General features: G+C 40.9%; 1 protein-coding gene across 1 annotated transcript in view; it reads left to right on the top strand.

Annotated features, from left to right (window-relative positions):
• Positions 1–6,518, top strand: part of RAB32 (RAB32, member RAS oncogene family) — a 33,791-nt gene extending 27,273 nt beyond the window's left edge. Inside the window, exons 2-3 of the mRNA XM_089530234.1 lie at positions 379–656; positions 4,729–6,518. Coding sequence (XP_089386360.1) covers positions 379–656; positions 4,729–4,878 — 428 coding nt within the window. The 3' untranslated portion in view covers positions 4,879–6,518. The remainder of the gene's footprint in view (positions 1–378; positions 657–4,728) is intronic.
• Positions 6,519–12,464: the final 5,946 nt, after the last annotated feature.

Here is a 12,464-nt window from a genome sequence, read left to right as displayed (position 1 = left end):
CCATGCATATTCTGCGGATTTGCAGTTGAGAGTCTTTAGTTGCATATACTGTACCTTATTAGTCCAGAATATCAGTATGCAAAGGGATCTTGTAGCACCTTTTAAACTAACTATATGGAAGAAGTTGTAGCACAAGCTCTCATAGACTTGGTCTGAGATTTGTATCTGAGAAAGTAGACCAAGTTTATGAAACTTTATGCTACCACCTATTTCATCTAGTTATCCTCAAATGTTGTTACAGGATTGCTTTGCCTACATACTTTGATCATCAGTATTTTTTTTAAAGGACAACCATTTTCATAAACATTTTACTTTTGCTGTCTTAAGGAAATCAGTGCTTAGAATATGATCTATAGTACTTGCCCGTTTGTTTTTCAGGTCAAGAACGATTCGGCAATATGACCAGAGTGTACTATAAAGAAGCTGTAGGTGCTTTTGTAGTATTTGATGTTACAAGAGGATCAACATTTGAGGCAGTTTCCAAATGGAAACATGACTTGGACAGTAAAGTGCTTCTGCCAAATGGCAGCCCTATCCCTGCAGTTCTCCTTGCCAACAAATGTGACCAGAAGAAAGACAGTGGCCCAAATCCTTCTCAGATGGAACAGTTCTGCAAAGATGGAGGTTTTGCTGGGTGGTTTGAAACTTCTGCTAAGGTAAGAATAATTCTAAATATTCTTACTATTATAGTGTGTTTCTATAGTAAATAAAACTACCTTATAGACTTGATCATTAGTCTGTATAATTTACTAAGCTATAACTATGGTAAATATTTAATTTCTCACCTTTTTGTGTTAATCTTAAGCAGAGAACTGCTAAGCCAGACCTGCACAACTTGGCAGTAGGTAGGGGCCAAAATTAAAATAGGTTAAACTTCTTTGGGCCACAGATAGGTTTTAATTAAGTACTAAATAAATAAATAAAAATATTAATCCTATCCTCATCCTCCTTTGCCCAGTCCTCTCCTCAGGGGTAAGGTGAGCAGTTTTGCCTGTCCTTCTCCTCCTCCACCTGGACGTCTCTTCAGGAGAAGGCTGAGCAATGGAGGAGCCTTGAGGGGTGAGCATTTGCCCTTCTTCCTCTTCTGCCAGCCTTCTCAGAAGAAAGCCAGGCAAAGGAGGAGCCTTGCAGGGCAAGCGCTTGTCCCTCCTCCTCCATCTTTTCAGGAGAAAGCCAAGCAGTGGAGGAGCCTTGCAGGGTGAGTGTTCACCCATCTTCTTCCTCCTGCTCCTCCACCTATCCTCAGGAAAAAGCCAGAAGGCAGAGGAGCCTTGCAGGGTGAGCATTCACTCCTCCTCCGCTTCCTCCTCCTCCTCTACATGGCACTCTCCTCAGGAGGAGGCAAAGCAGTGGAGGAGCCTTGAAGTTGTTCCACATCCTCATGAGCCACCTGAAATCCTTTGGCAGTCCACATGAGGCCCCTGGGCCGTATGTTGTGCAGGCCTGTGCTAGACTATCTCACTACTGTACTTTAGGGGAGGAATTTAAAACAAGCTTATTCTAATATGGACATAAGACTCCTCTTTACTGTTTTTTTCTTTCATAATGTGGTATTGTGTATTGCCTTTTTAATGTGGTGATAAATAATGTGAACATCACCTTCTGCTCCATTAAAAACAAGGCTTTTATCTTTTTTATCTCTGTTCTTACAGAATGGTAATAAAGTGCTCCCACTTAAATTCTTGTGGTCTTCCTATATCACTTTTTTTGAGAAACATTTATCATCCACTGCAAATTTTTATCTTATTTGAAATGTGGTGCAGGCAGAGAGTTCTACAGATAAAAAAAGACAAATGAATAGGTCCTAGAACACATTAGGCCTGAACTCTCTCATTAGATCAACATTTTTGTTGTTGCTATTTGCCTTCAAGTCTACTTCAACTTATGTTATCGCTATGAATGAGAGACCTACAAGAGTCCTTATCATTAACTGTTGCCATACGTTGAAGTTCACTTGAAGCCAAATACAATTACACAGAATATTTATCAATAAGGACAACATATTATTCATTTTGTAAAAAGCCAAATGTCCCAGACATTTCTTTCCATAAAAAGTAAAGATCATTTTTAGTTTTTCATGTCAGTTCCTTGATTCAGTGTGCTAATCTTAACTGATATTGATCTGACAAGGCTTTTATGGAATTTTGCAATGTTCTATGTTTTTTGTAACTGCTTGGCTACAATTGTAGCAGTTTTGAATGAATACAGGATTAAGTTGTGAAATATGTACAATGACTAACTCTAACCTGTGCCAGATAGACATCATCTTGGCTTCAAATTTCTTAGCATAGTTGTTAGGCAAAAGCTTCACTGTTTGGTTTTAAAATGTAGAAATGGTCAAATGAACACAGCTAAAAGCATTTAATGCTCATTAAGAGTCCGATAAAGTCCATTTTATACAAGGGACGCCATCTTACTGTGCCATTGTATTTAATGGGATTTGAATATCCACGAATTTTTTTATCCACGGGGTTCCTCAGACCAAATGCCAGTGGATACCAAGGACCTACTGTAGATAAATAGGTGCCACTTCAGTGGGAGGTGACAATGTACGGTGCAGTCATGCTGGCCACATGACCACCAGAGCAGTCCTCAGACATCACTGGCTCTTTGGCTTAGTAATGGAAATCAACGCTACCCCCTACAGTCGGTTACAACTAAACATTCATGTCAAGGGACTATCTTTTACCTTTTATATATATATTTTAAAGGCTTTTTGAGAATAATGTTGTTTTTGTTGATGATGATGTATGCCTTCAAGTAATTTTCCACTTATCAGTCCCCCTACAACAGGATTTTCTTGGGGGATGGATACATACCCACACATTACTGTTTTGGTAATTTGTTAAACAGCCACCAAACATCCCTCTACTATAAAATACAGTGGTTCCTAGTCCCTCCATGTATAACAAAATCTGTGGATGCTCAAGTCCCATTAAATACATGGCATAGCAAAGTGGTGTCCCTTATATAAAATGGCAAGATCAAGGTTTGCTATTTGGAATTTATACTTTTTTTGAATATTTTCAAGCTGTGGATGCTTGAATCTGTGGATAAAAAGTCTGTGGATAAGGAGGGATGACTGTAGCATACAACCAAAGGGTGCTAAATGAGAACTATTTTGAAATACAGTGGGCCCTCCTTATCTTTGGACTTGGAAGAGGCACCACGTGCGGTACAGCATGGCAGAAGAGAGGAGGAGGAGAAGGAAGAGGAGGAGGTAGAGGTGGTGGTGGAAAAAGGAAGAGGAGGAGGAGGGACGAAGAAGAGGTGGCAGGAAAGAGGAGGAGGAGGAGGTAGAGGTGGTGGTGGGAGGAGGAGGACGAGGCTGCCCGGGGGGCCATAGACCAGACAAGGGGCTTCTCTCCAGCCACCCAAAGCCTATCTTGCCTTCCTCTCCTCCTCCTCCTCCAACTCTTTGTCCTTCTGTCGCTCTGTGGCATGGTGAGGCCTGGAGAGCAAGAAGCAGAACAGTGAAGCCTCAGCAGGGATGGAGCTGAAACAGACCATAAAGTTATCTAGCCAGGCCCCAGAACCCCGCCCCCACCAGGAATGCACTCTGGAACGCCACCCTCGGACCTTCCTTCAATCCAGGTCTTCCTTCCAGCCATGGGACACCCAAAGCTCACAGTTTCTGCTGCCTCTGACTGCCCCAGTGGTCATGTGCTCATCCAGGCCTGACGAGGGTGGCAAGACCTGTGGGCCTTGGGTATCCCTTGGCTGGAAGGAAGACCTGGACTGAGGGAAGGTCTCAGGGTGGCGCTTCGGAGTGCCCATTCCTGGAGGGGCTCTGGGGCCTGGCTGGATGATCTCGTGGTCTGTTTTGCCTCCATCACACTGAGGCTCCACCACTCTGCTTCCTGCCTTCCAGGCCTCGCCATGCTACAGAGTGACAAAAGGACGAAGAGTTGGAGGAAGAGGAGAGGAAGGCAAGGTAGGCTTTGGGTGGCTGGGAAGGCAAAGTGCCATTGTCCCCAATAGTCGCTCAGCCATGTGGCCCATTGAGGGCAATGGGACTTGAGCATACGCAGATTTTGGCATCCATGGGAGGATCCGGAATCTATCCCCCACATATACCGAGGGTCCACTGTAATTATAAAAAAAAATTTCAACAGTATATGATGATTGATATGATTCCTATGATGTGCCTTCAAGTTGACTCAGGCTTCTGGCAACCCTATGATAGGTTTTTTTCTTGGCAAGAATTATTTAGAGGAGACTTGCCATTACCTTCTTCTAAGAGTGAGAGAGGGTGTAGGTTCCCCAGTGGCTGAGTGGAGATTTAAACTGTAATCTCCTAGATTACTAGTTCAACATTAAACCATTACACCACGCTGGCTCTTAATATGAAGATTATGTTCACGAGAACCTGTGCAGGCTTATGATCTTTAATTACCAAGTCCCTTGCCTTTTAAGGTACTCCTCTTGCTGAAACTCAGTCAGTGTCGTGAGTCCAATGAGCTGATTTGTTTTGATGACTTCTGTTTTCTGGCTATATTCATTCACATCTGTACTAATGTGGCCTCTAGGAGCTTTCTAGCTGTTGATGAGTCACTCATCACTAAAGACTAAAGTCACTGGCACCAAAGTTTTATTCATGGCTCTTGGGTTTTACAGAAGTGCCTATAATAAACATAGCAACATGTGTAGAATACCTGTATGTTGAAGCGGTCACATTTTGGACTCTTCTGTTCAGGAAAGCATTAATGTATTGTCTTGTTTTTCCAGGATAATATCCATATAGATGAAGCTGCTCGGTTCTTGGTTGAAAACATTCTTGCAAATCTCAAAACCTTTCCTAATGAAGAGAATGATGTGGGAAAACTAAAACTGGACTCAGATCCCCTGAAAGCAGAGAGTAAATTTCAGTGCTGTTAATTACAGTTTTATCTTGCATTGACATACCATGAAAGAGCAGCAAGGGTGGTTGCTCTTCATGTTGGACAGCTACTGTGGTGCTCCCATGTGACAATCCTAGTGAGGTATTGTTTCTTTTGAGTTGGTGACACTCCAGGGTGTTTACACTTTTTTTCTTATCAAGCAGGACTTCAATATTGCCTTATACATCAGGTCTGTGTTTTTGAACTATGTAGCACAGTCTCAAAGCTTGTGTCCAACAACAACAACAAAAAGGTAATTATTTGCCAGGAAGCAGTTGAGGGCAAAAGTCAGTATGACTTTGCCCCAGCTTTTGTCATTCACAATGCAATTTCAGTACGGAAATTGTCATTCTGAATTGAAGTGTTCATTTTGATAAGCACTATTTTTCCTTGTTGCTTGTTTCCCTTGTAATATACCCAATTTCCATTTGCCTTTCTTCTGCCTCGTTCAAATCTCCATTCAGTAACAGGATGCCAGCACAAACTTTTTGTGAGACACCTGGCAACCCCCAAACTCTTTATTTTTGAATAACACAGGACTACTATTAAGTAATGGAAGCCATTCTTATCTAAGGTGCCTTTTATAATATGTAAGAATTGATTGCTTGGAAAGTAAGAACACAAAGATTAAGCTGGTGTAAGAATATTAGTAATATCCATCTGACATATGAGTAACAAATAATTTCTGTTTCTCACATTCAGATAATGGAAATAATGCAAACTTTAGTACTTTTGTACATGATAAGTAATATTATACCCAGTTAAATGTTAAAGACAAGTTAAATTTTCTTGCACAAGCACAATAATCTTTCAGAAATTCTTAAATTCTTGGGCCAGAACTAACTAATGTCCTTGATTAAATGGTTGCATTGTTTTATGAAACCAGACTGTGATACAGAATATTGGTGGCCTTTCCTTATTTTATTGGTTGTGGTGTTGGTAAAGACCTTTTCTCAGTCATGGTGCTTTTGGAATACATGTATCTAGCCACTTATCTTTTTGACACAGGGATTCAAAGTAGATAATGGTGTCATATCTTTTATTCACCAGAACAACATCTAAATGTGTAATGTATTCTTGGTTTATAACTATTGTTACCAGCCTTAAGGTTGTAAAAATATGAAAATGATTTAATGTATCTATTTTGGGCAGGGGGGTTGACTATTTCTGATGGTACCTGTGGAAGTGTGTAGGAAAGTCTTCTGAGAAATACATTCATTAATTGCATGCTTTTGTTAAACCTGCTTCAGTAAGGTTTTAAATCTGCACATTATTCTAGTCTGCCATAGCCTACCAACTGCTACATATCCTCAAATATGTTAGTCCAAACTTTCTACAGGTTTAAACTGGACCATACATTTTTATGTGCCTGATGGTAGATGTAATGCCATATAAGTGGGATTTGTTTGTTTGTTTTAAAAATAAAGATCTAGAGATTTTATATGATACATTTTGGCACTTTGTCACTTAAAAAAAATTCCAAAGACCACATCTCATTCTTGCTAGTCTTTTGTTCTAGGCCTTCATTACCTTTGCTGAAAGCCCCCTAAGGTCCAGCATCTTTTAATTGTCATTTGCCTAACAGTTCCGCCATTCCTGTTTACTTTTTTATTTAAAATAAAGAAAATGCTACTGGAACACATTGAGTGCATACTCTGCATTGAACACAAGTAACTCATGGTGTTTGTTTGTTTTAAAAACCAAACTGTATGCTTTATAAAAGAAAATAAATACAAACACTATGAAAGCTAGAAAATGTGTGTACCCTTACTTACTTGGGGAAAAAAGCATGCCCAGTTAAACGTAACTTTAATATTTGAAGGTACAATATATGGAGAGATCTTCACTAGTATATAAAGAGATTTTAACACAGCAGTTTTCATGGCAATGGAGATCTGTATTTGTACAAGCATAACGGCTTCATGTACTGGTGATTATGACAGATGCATTATATTGATACTGTCAAGCTGATGCTGTAATAAATTGTAAGAGAAACTAGATTTTGCATACTTCTGGTCCATGATGAGAAACTATGGAACCATATTTACTTAGGGGCTGTGCAGACCACCCCTGAAGGGGCAGCCTGGAGCCACCTCCATCGTCACCAGATTGGGGCCGTGGCAACCACATATCACACCCCCTATCTGGCCTTTCCATGGTGCAAGAAGCAACTCCTTTTTGCACCCTGGAAAGGGATCTATAGCCACCAGTGCTATGGCTTTATGGCACTCCTTTGGCACTGCATCATTTAAACAGTGCCAAAGGAGTGCTGTGATGCCACACACCATGTGGTGTGGTGCGCATCCTGTGGATGCCATGCCTCACCTCCACCCCAGGCCGGTCTTAATGGCCGGTCTGCACAGCTCCTTAATCAGGACATCTCTTACTTCTCTAATTATGAATAATTATTATCATATATCCTCAACCATAAGTTGACTTCATGTATAAGTTGAGAGCAGGTTTTCAGGCCAATATTATGGATTTTGATATGACCCATGGATAAAGGGTAAAACTTAGAGGCATGTAACAAAGGATGTAAAGGATGAAACAAAGAAAAATGATGCCAAAGAACTTAGAAAATTCTGGCAGCCATCACTGTGCTCACCCTAAAGGGTGGTTCTTCCTTTGGGTGCTCTCAGGACATGTTCTTACCTTTTGCCACTCTACTTAGGAAAGGGGATTGTTCTTTTCTTGAAATAATAGTTAAAGTACAGTACTTACATTGACCTGTGGATAAGTCGACCCAGGATTTTTGTGTCAATTTTTTAACTAAAATTTCTCGATTTATATATGAGTATATTCAGTAGTCACATTTCCATAGAAATTTAAACTGGGGAGGCTGGATCACAGTTTGCCCAGTTTAAGATGTGTATTCTGATGACAGTGAAATTAGTAAACTGAAGACCTGATTAGCTTAAACATTTTAAAATACTTTAACATTCAGAAGTTCAGTATCATGATGACTGGAGTGATGAAAATAGTAAAGGATGACTTGAGCCATATAAAGACCAGACCAAAAGGCTGGCCTGTGGGCGGAGTCAGGGCGCAGCGTCCTGACGATGGATGCCCTGACTCCGCTCCAGGGCATCATGATGCCGCACACTATTCCAGACAGCGTGCAGCATCATGGCGTGCCTCTGGCACTGCATCCAGATGATGCAACGCCAAAGGGGTGCCATATAGCCGTGTTATGGCAGCTATGGCACACATTGGAGGGTGCAAAAAGGAGCCACTTTTTGTGGTTCCTTTTTTGCGCCCTCCAAAGGCCAGATTGGGACCGCGGTGTGAGGTTGCCGTGGGCCCGATCCTGCCAGGAAAGGGGCGGCCTCATGTCGCTCCTTAGGGGCAGTCTGTAGAGCCCCATGGTCCCCAACTTTAGGGATATGTTGTTTGGTCAAAACCTTTTTCTATTTATGGAATCTTCTAAGAGATGACATTCAAAGGAGCATCACATGATAATGTATTTCAATTTATACTGACCAGAGTTGATACCTGGATCTGCCTGTATGTGTTGAAATACAATATTAGTGGCAGCATTCAGCTTAAGATAAATTTTCATTTTAAAAACAATTCCTTATACTTGCAGTTGAACTTAAATTCTGTATCCAACAACTGAACTTCAAACAACAGAGCCATAGGTAGCATACGATTTCTGTACAGCTTTTTACCGTTTTTTGTGACTGCTGGGAAAAGGTGAGTTCAAGCAATGTCGACTGCATCCTCTTTCCATATTTCTTAACTTTAATTTTTGAATCACTAACTTGGTTTGCCGAGAGTGACTTGAGATATTGTAATCTTGGCTACAGAAGGCATGTACCAAACATGATGACTCCTACCAGTGAACCCACCTTTGTCTGCATAAGAGGTGGGTAACTGCAGGAGGTCCACTGAATGACCTTATCACACTTTCTCAGTCTCAGAGGAAGGCACAGGCAAACCCACTCTGAATACATCTTGCAAAGAAAACCCTGTTCACCTTAGACCCACCAAATTTGGAAATGAATTGAAGGCACACAGTAACAACAAGAGTTCAAATTCACTTCTGCTCTTATAGAGACCCTTCATTTCTAAAATTTACTTCCATACATTTGCTTTCAGACAACACAAAAATGTAGTCTTCTCCCACCACAAAGTGCTGGTTATCCTATGTCAATTGACTACAACTAGATAGGTATATATTTGTTTATCAGTCTAGATTTTTTACTGTATAAGATATTAAACCATCATGTGTAATTAAACAAATGAAAATGTGTTTATTATTAAAAAGCACACTGTGTAAAATACAGTTGGTCCTCCGTATCCATGGATTTTTTTTTTATCCACTGATATTTTATATATGTAGATAGATAGATATAGCTATATTCCAAACCTTGATTTTGCCATTTTATATAAGGGAGACCATTTTTATTACACCATTACATTTAATGGCACTTGACCATCCATGGATTTTGGTATCCATGGGGAATACAAACCCCCATGGATACAAAGGGCCCACTGTATGTATTTGTCCAGGGTCTCCAGCTAAATTTGTTACTTTTGTTGTTGTTGAAATACTATTAAGATGAGAGACATTTCTTAGGAGTTGCTCTATTTCCTAAACGTTCCATATCTGCTTCAACTTAACCTCATGAGTTATCAGGGGACAAGCCTCAGAAGGTGAGCCAATACATGTTTCTTTTTTCTTTGCCCTCCCTCCCTACCAGAACTGTAGCCATTAACTAGAAAACTTTAAAAGAAAGGCACACCAAATAAAACAAGTGATTCACAATCCAGGAAAATTACATCTTTCACAGTGAGTAGTATCTCACTGGATGCCTTATCACCCTTCAAAACTGGAACTTGCTACAATTTCTTATTGTGTCCATTTAGGGCTGGTCTGTGAATGTATCAGAATAAGGTCGTAGCATGTGGAAGTTCATAAGAACTAAAGAGTCAGGCTGGACCAGACCAAAGGCTTGTAGTCAAACATCATCACCCAGACCCTCATCTCTGGCTCCCAGGATGCGGGAAAGGAATCTCAAGGCAAGAGTATTGTCTTGAAAATTATATGCATGTATGGGGAGCCATGGTGGTGTAGTGGTTTGAGTCTTGGACTATGACTCTAGAGACTAGGATTTGATTCCGTGCTTGGCCATAAAATCCACTGGGTGACTTTGGGCAAGTCACATGCTCAGCCTCGGGAAGGCAATGGCAAGCCTCCTCTGAACAAGTCTGTCTTTATTTATTTATTTATTTATTTGTGGGAATTATATCCCACCTTTCTCCCCCAATGGGATTATTGCCAAGAACACCCCATGATAGGGTTGCCTTAGGGTTGCCATAAGTTGGAAATGACTTGAAGGCACACAGATACGATGACAACAATATTCTGTTTGCAGAGCAACCAATAAGATACTTATAGGAAGCGCATGTGTAAGGCATGAGTGCAGCTATACTTTTATTTCACATATCTTAAAAGCAGATAAATGGAAGCATGCTACCTCTGCTACCATAGGTGATACGCTGCCATCTTGCCAGCAATGGTTTTACTTTCCATGAATTTATCTAATCCCCTTTTAATGCTGTTCAAGTTGACAACTGTCACTATATCTTTTAGATTGGTAGCCAGGTATGTCTGTTGGTGTGTGTGTGTAGAAAAGAGTTCTGTGGCACTTTCAGACTAGCATATTTATTTTAGCAGGAGATTTCTTGTTCTTTCCCTCACCAGGAATGTGGGCAGTTGTGAGTGAAACCATCAATTCTGCTACTGCCTTATTTGAATGCCTGTGGATCAATCCATCCATCCATCCATCCATCCATCCATCCATCCATCCATCCATCCATCCAGGGTGAACAGACATCCTCCTTTTCAAGGACATGTCCTACATTTCTGTACAGGAGGAATTCCAATATGTCCTCCATTTTTAGCATAGCAAAGAAGCATGAATTTATATTTACATGAATGTTTTTAGCTTTTTTTTTTTAATGGCCTACATTTTTCTTGAATGCCCCACATTTTGCAGTCCCTTGTCTTCCTTTGCAGTTGGGACACATTTTAAAAAATCACGCAGAACAAAAAGATAAAAATTAAAATCACATCTCATGCCAAGATAATACAGGCAAGTCTACGGGGTGCAGCTACACTGTAAATAATGCAGTTAGACACCATTTTAACTGTCATCCTACACAGTCCTGGGGTTTGTAGTTTAGTGAGACACAAGCACTCTTTGGCAGAGAAGCCTAAGGCCTTGTGAAACTACAAATCCCAGGATTCCATAGGATAGAGCTTGTTAACTGCCCTCGAGTCAATCTCAACCCATGGCAGCCCTGTGGGTGATGCATTTCCAAGATCCCGTCCTCCACTACTCTGCTCAAGTCCTGCAGCTTCGGACCCATGAACTCCTTAATAGAGTGCATCCATCTAGCATGGGGCCTTCCTCTCTTTCTACTTTCCTCCACCTTTCCTAGCATTATTGTCTTTTCCAGTGATTCATGCCTTCACATGGTGTGTCCAAAGTAAGACAGCCTCAGTTTTGTCACCTTGGCTTCCAGGGAAATTTCTGGGTTGATCTTCTCTATGATCCATCTGTTTGTCTTTTTGGCTGCCCATGGGATCCTCAGTGAGCACCACATCTCAAATGAATTTATTTTCTTCCTATCTTCTTTCTTAACTGTCCAGTCAGTTCTCACATCCATAGATGGTAATAGGGAATACAAGCACTAAAAGTGGTGTCAAACTGCATTATTTTTACTGTATAGAAGCATCCTCTGTGTCACCTCTCAGACCCTCACCACGTTCAAGTGAATGGAGCCATGGGATTTGAACTTTCTGCCTCCCTGCCCACCTTTCCGCTCATTGGAGCTGTAGCTTGAAGCCTCCAAAGCTTGCAGCATGAATGTTGTGCATTGGGTTGGTCCAATAAAGGTGGATTTTGAATGTTATTGTAACAACGGTTTTGGGGATTTGGGATGCCATTGTAACTGTACAGCCAGCCCTCCTTATCCACGGATTATTTATCCACGGATTCAAGCATCCATGTCTTGAAAATATTCCCAAAAAAGTATAAATTCAAAATAGCAAACCTTGATTTCCCATTTTATATACGGGATACCTTTTTGCTGTGTTATTGTAGTTAATGGGACTTGAGCATCCATGAATTCTGTTGTCTACAGAGGGTCCTGGGACCAAATGCCAGTGAATAATAAGGGAGCACTGTAAATGTTAATGGTACAAAACTTCCAAGGAAACAAATAAAGGAGCCACACTGAGAAAAAGGCGGGACACAAGTGCAATAAATACATTATAAAATAAATACAGTGGTGCTCCAGTTCTGTTCCAGACCAGAAGTGCTGATAAGAAAAGCATTGGACTACGACTCTGGAGACTGGGGTTCAAATCCTAATACACTTGGTGGCCCTGGGCAAGCCATACTCTCTCAGGCTCAGACTAACCAAAAGAGAAGAGTTATAGCAATAGCAATAGCAAGTACATTTCTATACTGCTTATGAGTGCACTTAAGCACTCCCTAAAGAGTCTGCGAAGTCAGTAGCATGACTAGAGGTCCTCCTTTCTCCAGGGTCTGTCCTACATTTTAGCCTTCTGTC

Source organism: Sceloporus occidentalis, unplaced genomic scaffold, assembly GCF_023333645.1.
Source record: "Sceloporus occidentalis isolate IW3139 unplaced genomic scaffold, rSceOcc1.0.p SCAF_6, whole genome shotgun sequence".
Taxonomy (NCBI): Eukaryota; Metazoa; Chordata; class Lepidosauria; order Squamata; family Phrynosomatidae; genus Sceloporus; species Sceloporus occidentalis.
This window is presented reverse-complemented; position numbering and strand designations above follow the sequence as displayed.